A 12,281-nucleotide genomic window follows, 5' to 3' on the forward strand; every position below is an offset into this window, starting at 1 on the left:
TACAGCCGGTAGTGCATGTCTGTGTGTGTGTGTTTGTATGTGTGTGTGTGTGTGTGTATGCGTGCGTGAGGGATGGAGAAAAGCAGGGCGTGGGGAGGTGGGTCAGAGAGCGGGGGTACTGGTGGTCCTAAAAACGTTGCCTCCCCCTCTTTCCTCCTCGGTAACCACCATCATTTCCTCTCTCTCTGTCTCGCTCTCTCTCTCTCTCACACCCACACACCCACACACCCACACACCCACCCACCCACACACACACACACACACCCTCCCGCTCAGTTGCCTGGCATCTCATTGGTTAAATTTACATCTATGAGTGCTTGTCATTGGCCTTGGGTGTGTGTGTGTCTGTCTGTGTGTGTGTGCGTGTGTGTGTGTGTGTGTCTGTGTGTGTGTGTGTGTGTGTGTCTGTGTGCATTTATATATGCTCAGCGTGGGTCGGCGAACTCCGGCCACAAGTTCTCAAAGTTCCTAGCAGGAAGAACAGATGCGAGCCAGTGAGTCAGACTGAGCAGAACCAGCAAACCAGTCTCTCCAAAACAAGGGCATTGGGAAAAGCAGAGACTTTGTGGAATATCTTCTGAGGAATATTTTGGTTTCTGTCCCATTGTCCCGCCCCTATTGGATCTCTATGTTTGTACTCAGGATTTGTGGTCCAAATCCTTCACACTCTCCCGATCCGTCTTCCCTTCATTCGAAAGAGTGTGTGCGTTTCCCTGAAACTTTGCAACCCAACAAACCGAGTCAGACGTTTGCAGAATTCCACTTGGACTAAATTCAAAGCAAAGAGCAAGCCCAGTTCTGGAATGAATTTGTCTCGGGGGGCTCTGCTGCATCCCGACCAGGTGTCACTCGTGAGCCCCCCGTGGGCCTCAAGGACCCCAAGTCCTGCTTCTGATCTTGAAATGGGTTTTGAGCACAACATCTCTGGAGACTGCAGCTCTCCCAGTGACCACGGAGGCCCCAGAAGAACAGAGCCCAGAGGCCTTCCCACGGAAGGGGGCCAGAGTCCTGATCTGGCGGGAGGCTCGGGCAATGGGAAGGTTGCAGGGGGCGAGCAGAGGATTCGTAGGCCCATGAATGCCTTCATGGTGTGGGCCAAAGATGAGAGGAAACGACTGGCCTTGCAGAACCCAGACCTGCACAACGCTGTGCTCAGCAAGATGCTTGGTAAGACAAATATCAACTCCGGAGAGTTCTTTTAAAAGACTTGCCATTCAATTTGACAGCCTTTAAAATTTGACGAATAGTGACAATTTACCAGGTGAGCTTACACTAAATCTTTTTCAGTCATTTCAGCACTCATTTTGATGTAGTAAAACAGTAAATTGTAGGACACATACAAGTGTTATTATCAAGGACATTGATCGATCAGGGTTCCATCCCATGTAGGTTTTAGAGAGGCAGGTTCCTGTCACTGTAAAATGCATGTATTTTTATGTCTACATGCATAGTGCTGCTATCATCGTAGTGTAATTTTGCTGCATCTTAATGGATTTAGCCTTTATCAAATACCGTAGAACATACAGTTTACTTAGACATCTTTCGATGATGTTGCAAATCTGCATGTTCATCATGGTAAACTGGAGACGTTTGTATCGTGCATGAAAACGGAATGAAAAACATCACGCAGACTGTGTGGACTCCATGCATATAGTATCTATAAAGCAATGCGAGTGGAAAGAGTTCAACAATATATATTTACGTAATCAGCTATCATTCTAAAGATTTTTTTGTAGGTTCCTCATCTTGCAAAGAGCCCGAGACGTCGCAGCGAGTATCAATTAACTTTGTGGAGAGTCCATGTGCTCATTATGTCATAAATGCCAAGGGCTTGATCCAAAGTGACCGCAAAACTGCTGCAAACTGGAACTCTGCTGGCGTCGGGACGCCATATGAAATATGGCGCACAGTTGGGTGTCACCTTTGTGAGAGTGGGTCATTTGCAATAGTGTTCAATCATTCATCATCATGCTTCATTTAAAACTAACATATCAATGAAGGAATCCCTATTGGCACCATACTTAAAATTATACATACTGTATGACTTCTCTTGATATGAGAAACATAAAATAACTTTTGAAATAACTCAAAGACAAAGTTAAAATGTGTAAACATTTTTAAAATGTTACTTATTGCTTCAATTTTAACTCTCAAAGGTCATTTTCCTTTTCACACTGCTGTATTTTGTATATTACTGGTTAGAGCGTCCGCTCAGAGATCTGAGGACCGGGGTTCAATCCCCTTCGCCGCCTGTGTGGAGTTTGCATGTTCTCCCTGTGCCTGCGTGGGTTTTCTCCGGGCACTCGTTTCTTCCCACATCCCAAAAACATGTATGGTAGGTTAATTGAGGACTAAATTGCCCATAGGTGTGAATGTGAGTGCGAATGGTTGTTTGTTTATATGTGCCCTGCGATTGGCTGGCAACCAGTGCAGGGTGTACCCCGCCTCCTGCCCCATGATAGCGACCCTAGTGAGGATAAGTGGCTCAGATAATGGATGGATGGAAATAGTAATTGTAGGATTTCCTAACAGCAGACGAATAGCGCTGACATTGCATGTCCATTATACAGTGCATGTATAACGTCTGTTGTGGTAGCAATTGGGCAATCTTACTGTAAAACGTTTGAAAAAACCTTTACATTGACAATTTTTCTGAATACACCAAAGTGAGTTACAGTACGTTTAAACTGTTGCATTGATATGTTGTTTGGATATCAATAAAATACTTAAAAAATTAAAAAAGGACAAGCCACTTCATTAGGTACTCATGCATTATTGTTATGACATCCAATGCAAGAGTGAAATGATATATTTTACCTTCGGAAAAGTAATAAAACTGTATAGTTTTGAGGTATTAATTTAAGAATAAAGTTATTAATGGCAGCCTTTTCCCATATTTTCGGAACCTGCTGTAGCTGATACAGAGTCAAAGTATAATAACAGTTCTTTGCAGAGGCAGGACCAAGTCATTGCTTGGCAAGTCACAAATAAGTCTCAGGTCTTTACCCTCAAATCCCGAGTCAAGTCACAAGTCGACACATGGAAGTCCCGCGTCAAGTCGCAAGTCCTACACTTTGAGTTTCGAGTCCTTTCGAGTCATTTTAAAGACGAAGTAATAATATTCATAATATTTAGATATTGTCGGACTCGCCTCCACACACTGCTTGGGCTCTGGTACCCTTCCTCTTGTGAGGGGTTGGACTCTATTCCACTCTGGAGTTGCCCACGGTGAGAGGTGCCAAGCAGGTGTTGAAATACTTATTGCCCCCCGGCTCGGCGCTTGTAAGTTGGGGTTCACCCCGGTGGACAAGAGAGTAGCCTCCCTCCGCCTTCGGGTGGGGGGACGGGTCCTGACTGTTGTTTGTGCCTATGCACCAAACAGCAGTCCAGAGGACCCACCCTTTTTGGAGTCCTTAGAGGGGGTGCTGGAGAGCGCTCCCACTGGGGACTTCATCGTTCTGCTGGGGGACTTCAATGCTCACGTGGACAATGACAGTGAGACCTGGAAGGGCGTGATTGGGAGGAACGCAACCCCCCCCCCCCCCCGTTCAGAACCCAAACGGCATTCACTCGGGTGAAGAGAGGGGTGGAGCTGTCAACCGATCACGACCTGGTGGTTAGTTGGCTCCGATGGTGGGGAAGATGGCGGTCTGACCTGGCAGGCCCAAACGTATTGTGAGGGTCTGCTGGGAACATCTGGCAAAATCCCCTCTCAGAAGGAGTTTCAACTCCCACCTCCGACAGAACTTTGCTCATATTCCGGGGGAGATGTGGGACATTGAGTCAGAGTGGACCATGTTCCGCGCCTCCATTGCTGAGGCGGCCGACCGACGCTGTGGCCGTAAGGTGGTCGGTGCCTGTCGTGGCGGCAATCCCCGAACCCGTTGGTGGACACCAATGGTGAGGGATCCCGTCAAGCTGAAGAAGGAGTCCTATCGGGCCTGTTTGGCCGGTGGGACTCCTGAGGCAGCTGATGGGTACCGGCTGGCCAAGTGGAATGCAGCTTTGGTGGTCGGTGAAGAAAAACTCAAGCATGGGAGGAGTTCGGTGAGGCCATGGACAAAGACTTCCGGACGGCTTCGAGGAAATGCTGGTCCACCATCCGGCGTCTCAGGAGAGGGAAGCAGTGCACCATTGACACTGTGTATAGTGGGGATGGGGTGCTGCTGACCTCGACTCGGGACGTTGTGAACCGGTGGGGAGAATACTTCGAAGACCCACTCAATTCCACTGACACGCCTTCCCATGAGGAAGCAGAGTCTGGGTTCTCTGAGGCGGTCTCTCCTATCTCTGGGGTTGAGGTCACCGAGGGGGTTAAAAAGCTCCTCGGTGGCAAAGCTCCGGGGGTGGATGAGATTTGCCCGGAGTTCCTAAAGGCTCTGGATGTTGTGGGGCTGTCCTGGTTGACACGGCTCTGCAACATCGCGTGGACATCAGGGACAGTGCCTCTGGCAGACTGAGGTGGTGGTCCCCCTTTTTAAGAAGAGGGACCGGAGGGGCGTGTTCCAACTACAGGGGGGATCACTCTCCTCAGCCTCCCTGGTGTGGTCTATTCAGGGGTGCTGGAGAGGAGGTTCCGTCGGGAAGTCGACTCTCAGATTCAGGAGGAGCAGTGTGGTTTTGTCCTGGCCGTGGAACAGTGGACCAGCTCTACACCCTCGGCAGAGTCCTTGAGGGTGCATGGGAGATCGCCCAACCATTCTACATGTGTTTTGTGGACTTGGAGAAGGCGTTCGACCGTGTCCCTCGGAGAGTCCTGTGGTATGGGGTACCGAACCTCCTGATACGGGCTGTTCGGTCCCTGTACGACCGGTCTCAGAGTTTGATCCGCATTGCCGGCAGTAAGTCAGACTCCTTTCTGGGCAGGGTTGGACTCCGCCAAGGCTGCCCTTTGTCACCGATTCTGTTCATAACTTTTATGGACAGAATTTCTAGGCGCAGCTGAGGTGTAGAGGGTGTCCGGTTTGGTGGCCTCAGTATTACATTTCGGCATTTTGCAGATGATGTGGTTCTGTTGGCTTCATCAAGCCGTGATCGCCAACTCTCACTGGAGCAGTTTACACCCAAGTGTGAAGCGGCTGGGATGAGAATCAACACCTCCAAATCTGAGTCCATGGTCCTCAGTCGGAAAAGGGTCGCAGCCCTCTCCAGGTCGGGGATGAGATCCTGCCCCAAGTTGAGGAGTTAAAGTATCTTGGACTCTTGTTCTCGAGTGAGGGAAGAATGGAACGGGAGATTGACAGGCTGATCGGTGCAGCATCTGCAGTGATGCGGACTTTTTATAGGTCTTTGTATAGGTGGGGAGGCTTAATTTTTGCCCCTTCAGAACCGTTTTCAGTTATTCTATGAAAATACTATGCTATGACATACGGTACTTTTTTTCACTTTATTTCTGAAGTGAAATTAAACAGACTTGTCATAAATAAGAATTTGCATCCAGTAGTGCTGCAATTAGTAATCGAGTATCCTACTGACAATTCTATCGAATAATCAAGTAGTTGGATAAAGTATATTTTTGTTTGGTTAAAGAGACAATCACGAATACACAAGAGAAAATGAGACATTTCACTTAATAATGAACAACCGATTAGTTTCCTCTTTTAGATAATCAACATTAGCTTTCTTAAATTCACATTGTACCATACCATACCAGGAAAGATTTCTAGTGAGGCAATTTCAAGCAAAAATAAAAATAAATAAAAATTTCAGTTTAAACTTCGCATTTCTTGTGATTATCAAAAACATAAGGCATTCAAGGTGACATATTTCGCCAAACCAACTTTTTCTAGTATTCGGGATGTAATATTGTCTCTATGGTGCCTCAGTAAACGTGAAATATGAATTAAAATCGTCCACGCATTCCTGAGTTCCAGACGTTTTTCTGCCGAGAGGCCTGAAATCTGGTCATTAGAATTTCTCGAGCTTATCTCCATCACTAGCGAAGAGCTCCGTCTTCCCTTTCAAACGTGTGGTCTTCTACATGGAGGTAACCAATCAGAGAAAAGGTGGGTGGGGGGTTCTTCGACAAATATGGACAAAACGGATACAAAACTGGGTCAAACAGAAGTACATGTCAGAGGGGCCTTTGCGGGAAACTCGTATGACAAAACCAAGATGTTTTTTTCAAATGAAATTGATGCTTTTATATTAAGTCCATGTTAGAGAGTCACTATATGGAGGTGTAAATAGCCAAAATATGGGACCTTTAATTAAAAAAAGGAGGAACACAAGTTTGTCATCTTATTATAAAGGCACAATTTTATCCAACTGTGGTATCTTAGAACATTAGGCGCCACTGAATAAAAATATTACGTCAAAAAGAGGTGAAGACAGAGAAAAGGACATGAAGAAGAATGTAGCTTCATGTCGAAGAGCTGCTAACTCTGTGCTGATCAGTAAATACAGTGAATGAAAAGGAAATACGAGACTGATTCTTTAGAACACTACACTGACTAAACCACATTGTAATGAAAAGGATGCCGAGACAGTGCACGTCCGGCCCACCGAGTAACTATTTGCGTAATTGCTCACAAAGCTAGCTGCTAATGCTGAAGCATACGTGAAGTTTGATTCCCACAATGCAATGTGGATTTTGTTTTCCAATAATTAACCTCCTTATTGTTACGTTATTTGGCGTTGACGTTTTTGTGTATGTTACCATTACTTCGTGTAATGTGTACCTTATGCAGCCGCCACATTTATTGTTGACTTATGTTGCAATTTTTTGGGCTCTTTTCCCTATAAAACCATTACTTTAGGTAGTGTCACCTCCTGGTGAATTCCTCAACATGAATGTGCCCAACAGAGTGATAACTGTTGAAAGAAATAAGCTCCAATTAAGCTTTGGTATGGTTGAACACCTCTATCAGAATGGTAACTGTTGAAAACATCAACTTTCAGACTACATCATTCTGACATGACTGTAATAAAGTAAATGTTGGGGAATTGCAAGATGTTTATTTAATAAAATAAACATTGGCATGTTGAACTATTGAGAGGGAGCTGCAAGGTGTTCATTTCTCAATACTTAGGTAAAGAAAAAGTCTCTTCAAGTCAATGAGTTTGAATCCGAGTGAAGTCACGAGTCATTGCTGTTCAAGTCCAAGTCGAGTTGCAAGTCGTGTGACATTTTGTCGGTTCTAAAGTCACCAAATTCATGACTCGAGTGCAAGTCGTGACTCGAGTCCACACCCCTGGTTCATAGTATGATGTACTGCAGTTTCACACCACTGAAAAATACTACCACAATCAGAAAAAAATGTTTTGTTTTTTATTACAGCTCTAGCCATGTGACAGAGGCTTCCTGATTGAGAGAAAATCCTAATCTTAATATTTTTAGGTCTGCCTTTGAACAACTTGTACCTGTTTGCTTAAGTTGCTTTGTGGTGTTGTACAATCGTAAATTGAATCGCTTCAATTTACCGTAAAGTAGACAACAGAGTGACAATGATTCAGTGGAATATCATCACAATAATACAACTACACTGTATGAATTATTACCAACCATCAGCTAAACTAATTAGCTCATGACTCCATTGTGTAGTAATTTAGATCCAGGTCGAGTGGATAATCTACGCTATGATTGTGTGCATGTAAACTGTGATGCTACAGGTAGTGCTCAAGATGACACTTGTGGTTGTGTAGTGTGGGTACTTTGTGAAAGTTAAAGCAGGTCTGAGTATTTTTATGAACGTGCCAAGGAGGAAATCAGATGACAAATAGCCAAATGGCAAGAGAGCGGATGAGAGGGTCAACAAAAACAGCTGATTTTGACAATTAGATCCACACATAAATATTGTTTTATTTTTTTTGCTTCACGTCTCTTTTCCAGAGTGCATTTTTACAAAAGCCAAACCACCATGTTTCCCAAAACCTTAACTAGTGTTCTGGTCACTCAACCAAACCAAAGACTTGTCATTCTGCATATCCATAATGCAACCAATTTTAACCTTTTACTCTCCATGTCCGTCAGGCCAGTCATGGAAGGCGTTGAATCCTACAGAGAAGCGTCCATTTGTGGAGGAAGCGGAGCGTCTGCGCCTTCAGCACCTACAGGATCACCCAAACTACAAGTACCGCCCTCGCCGCAAAAAGACCACCAAGAAACTCAAGCGCGTCGAACCGGTGCTCTTGCTTCACAGTTTAGCCCAGAGTCATGGGATGGGTCCTGGCATCGTCCCCCTGGGTGGAGAAAGTGGTCCAGGAAGCTCTCCTTACGGAAATTTGCCTCACCACCACCACCACACCCACCACTTGCTGCCCTCTCTGGGCCACTTCAGGGACCTTCAGGCACCGGGCCATCAGGATCTGGAGAGCTATGGCCTCCCCACCCCAGAGATGTCCCCTCTGGATGTTCTGGAAAACGGGGCTGGTGAATCTGTCTTCTTCCCCCAGCATGCACAGGAGGACACAGGGATGGGAGGCTGGAACAGCTACCACCACCCTCACCACCATAATCCGCATTACGGCCATCACTATGGCAACCACCACAACCCCATGCATGGTGCAGCCACACAGAACCCGAGTCCAGGAATGAATGTGGCAGTGAACACTTTGACTGCAGGTCGGAATCCCAGAATGTCCTCAGTAGAATCAAACATGGCTTCGAGCATGAGCCCGGTTCTTTCCAACAGTTCTCGGATGAACCCGGCGCAAACATCAGGCCGCCATATTGCCTTGAGGAGTCCCATGAAATGCCCACCACCTCCCCATGACTCAGTGTCTTATCCCCAGTCCTCAATCAGCCTCCATGAGACGGTTAAACCTCACCAAGGCTCAGTTCCTCTCAGCTACTACGGCCAAATGTATGGCAGTGCAGCCTCCAATTTCACCCCGACTCACTTGGGCCAGCTTTCACCTCCTCCTGAGACCTCCCCCCCTTCCTGCTCATCCTTCCTCCACTCTGTGCGTATAGCAGACCAAGCCAACACAGACTCAGCTGGTCATTTGGGACCGTCCTCATCTGCTGAATTCTGGTCTGAGGTGGACAGGCATGAATTGGACCAGTACGTGAATACTGCAGCGAGGAACCGAGAGGAGGCCTATGGACAAGGCGGGGTCGGGTCCAAAGTCCTGGTCTGGTGTGGTAGCGGGGGTGTTAGCAGCTCTGACAGGGATGGCAGCTGTGAAGAAGGAGTCAGCCCTCTTATATCTGTTCTTTCTGATGCTAGCAGTGCTGTCTATTACAGCGCCTGTATCACAGGCTAACACCTTAATTTGTGGATGAACCTGAGTCTGGTTCGGATTCATCTTAACTGTCGAGGTGTTGTCTTGTGCTCACACGTTGAGTCAACTCTTTTACCCCTGTGGTCCCTATTATAATAGGAACATGAAAAAATTTAAAAAAGATAACTGGTAAAGAAGTCACTCTCGTCAGTAAATGTTTAGAATTAGAATGCATTCCTTAGCTAAAATATGCTAGCTATGTTTCTAGTTAACAACAAGGTGGTCCAGTTTTTGGGATGTATATTTCATTAAATATTTACTTTGGAAAAAGCAGATTTTTTTTGTTTTGTTTTGTTTTTGTTTTTGTCACTCAATTTCTACTACAATATGCGGACTTACTAATACAAATGTGTTTGTATAAATTTATCATTTAGGTGCTGTGACAATGCTGCAATGAAGTGTACAACTAATTAACTGGAAGACTTAATCATTAAACTGGAGGACATTTAGCAAGGTCAAGTTAAATACCTTGTGGTGATGAGGTTTAGATGAATGGAAGGCGCTTATTTAATGGCCGCATGAAGGCCAAACTCAGGAGAAAAGGCGGATAATGGGAGAACTCGATCCAACCTCCATGTGCGTGTTTCCGGGAAAGCCTTCGCCACAAAAGCCGGGGCGGACCACTGAGGTCTCCCACAAACTATTCGGATGTTTTATAAGATGGCTTTAAGTTTGTTCCTGAGCGGGATCGTGATATATTCCTTATTTCCTCACTTCATGCCAACATTTCGCTTGGCAAACATGACCCTTGTGCGGATTAGGAAGTCTTTCCTTTTAATCAGTAGACGTTGCAAACATGTCTCTTGTTTAGCTGTATGTAACAAAAAAAGATGGGGCTTTAGGCCTCACTCTGTAGATCATGGAAACCTTCGAATTCCAAGATCACAATCAGCTCTGGGATTATTATTTTTTTTTACTTTTTTCTTTTTGAGCACAGGCCAGAATTGACCACAATGTGAAAGTAGTACAACAAAGACATGGAAGTACAGCTAATACAAGGCCAGTGATTATTGCCATGTTTTGTTCATGGTCTGTAAACCACACTGTCCACATTGGCCCTCGGTGCTCATGCTAATACATAATGTAAGATCAGTATACAAAGAATGCATCATTATATCCCAGCATGAGCTTCCTTTATTTTGCTGTCTGGCTTCACATCCCATAATACAAAGACGAAAATGTGACATCTAAAGCTCTCTCTTTTTAAAATAGTTGGCTCGCTAGCACGTGTGACTTTTGGAACGCCTGATTTGATGTAGACTTTAACTGTGTATTATACTGTACATAGATCTCATGCGTGATTCTGTGAAGGGGAAATTGAAGCATGAAATGTTCTCTTTGCACTGGGTTTGTCTTTGCTGTATAGAATTTCAAATCGAAATGTCCTTGCTTTTAAATGTGTTGTACAAAAAGGACTGTGATATTATTAATTTCTATTTTAAATAAAGAGTTGAGGATTTATTTACTTTATTTGCCTAGCTATGCCTGTAAACTGTGATGCTATCAACTAAGCCGCGTGTCAGACAGTCACTAAAAGATGAGACTTCCGCACACCAAAGGTGCATTCTAAATCATTTACAGGGTGTCCCCCAAAAAAATAAAAATTGACATTATTAGAAATGTGAATATCTGAGTGACTACATGTTCTAGGCAAACACAATTAAATGGGCTACTTGTTGAAAAATTATATATTTATTGAGTTGGAAGTCCACTGAAATAATGAAGTCCACTGCCTCTGTTTTTATATAGACTCGTCATGTTGAGGACAACACTGCAAATTCTAATTTGCTAATGTGTATAATCTAAACATGTAAAATGAATCATTTGCTGTGTAAAATGTCTTGTTGCCCCCAGGTGTGTTGACTCTCAACTGATTTGTAGCAGAATTCTGTTCATTTAGAGCAATTTGATCTGTATGAAAATGTCATGCTCTTCCTCTGAGATGTGAAATGCATCTATGTGTAATGTTTTTTGTTCTATGAATGTGACTCTAATCGAGAATGGCCCGGCAAATCTGTTACAAGTTCTACTTTGCTCAACGCTAGAAGAGGTTCTCTTCCAGCCAGATAACCCGTTTACTGGAGAGTTTAACGCGAATATGTGGTTTTGTCTGTGCTGGGAAAAATGACAAATCAACCCTATTTTGTAGATGTTTATACAACATGTAGTTTTGTTCTGAGCGAGATCTTGATTTTGATCTTCCCCTACATCTGTTGTGCATTACAGCCACACACAATACATTTTTCTACATGACACATTAGAAGTATATCAAGTATGTTGTACAATATTTACCACACTGTTCCTTGTGGCCGAATTCATCGTTCCAAGTGTGTCCTTGGAGGGTTGAAGTTCACTTGGAGAAGCAACATTATGAAAAAGTCCTTCTTCTTCTTCTTCTTCTTCTTCTACTTCTTCTTCTCCTTCGCCAGCATTTTGTTCCCACTTTAATTAGCTGTGACACACAAAGAACATCAGAGGGGTATTTCTTTGGAGTCATGCAATAACTCTGAGGCTTTTGGTTATAATTATGTGCAGTGGGGTTGGGGTGGCGGGACAAAAAGGACATAACATTTGAGGATTGATACAAAGGACATTTTCTCAAGGAGCACAAATGAATTATGAGCAGGATTTTCCCCACTGATTCCCAATCTGTTTGGCAGGGACATTTTGTAGACGTAGTTTCTTTTATTTGTCCATTGTGTTTTCTTTTTGGAATATTTGGGTGGTCTGTTGACGCTTCTGTACTATTTTATGGTGGAATTTTACAAAATAAACACGTTAAACACAACAGCCTTGTTTGAGACTCTCTAGAAATTAAAATCAACAATGTTAGTTAGTTGCTTTCCACCAGTTATCGAACCAAACATGATCAGGAACCAGACACTATCAAATCAATGTCACGATTGCTCCAATTGAAAAGAAATTTTATTAGATGTATAACTCAATTGCAACATAATTTGTTCTGTAACGTCTAAAAATAATTCAACAATAACACTCAGTTTCAGGGTCAAACTGTCACCATCCAAAAACTTTTATTAACTCTACAGGCAATAGTT

General features: G+C 44.2%; 1 protein-coding gene across 1 annotated transcript; it reads left to right on the forward strand.

Moving 5' to 3' along the window:
- The first annotated feature begins 375 nt into the window (after positions 1-375).
- sox18 (SRY-box transcription factor 18) lies at positions 376-12,013 on the forward strand. The gene is made up of 2 exons (XM_061791345.1): positions 376-1,167; positions 7,973-12,013. Exons 1-2 carry the CDS (start codon positions 804-806, stop codon positions 9,205-9,207), a joined length of 1,599 nt encoding a protein of 532 aa, XP_061647329.1. The 5' UTR covers positions 376-803; the 3' UTR covers positions 9,208-12,013.
- The last annotated feature ends 268 nt before the right edge of the window (positions 12,014-12,281 follow it).

Source organism: Phyllopteryx taeniolatus, chromosome 1 (assembly GCF_024500385.1).
Source record: "Phyllopteryx taeniolatus isolate TA_2022b chromosome 1, UOR_Ptae_1.2, whole genome shotgun sequence".
NCBI lineage: Eukaryota > Metazoa > Chordata > Actinopteri > Syngnathiformes > Syngnathidae > Phyllopteryx > Phyllopteryx taeniolatus.

Excerpts from the sequence above, each read along its gene's own strand:
- sox18 (XM_061791345.1), top strand. The coding sequence starts at position 804 with ATGAATTTGTCTCGGGGGGCTCTGCTGCATCCCGACCAGGTGTCACTC. Across the intron at positions 1,168-7,972 it reads TGTGCTCAGCAAGATGCTTG|GCCAGTCATGGAAGGCGTTG; the intron begins GTAAGACAAATA and ends CATGTCCGTCAG.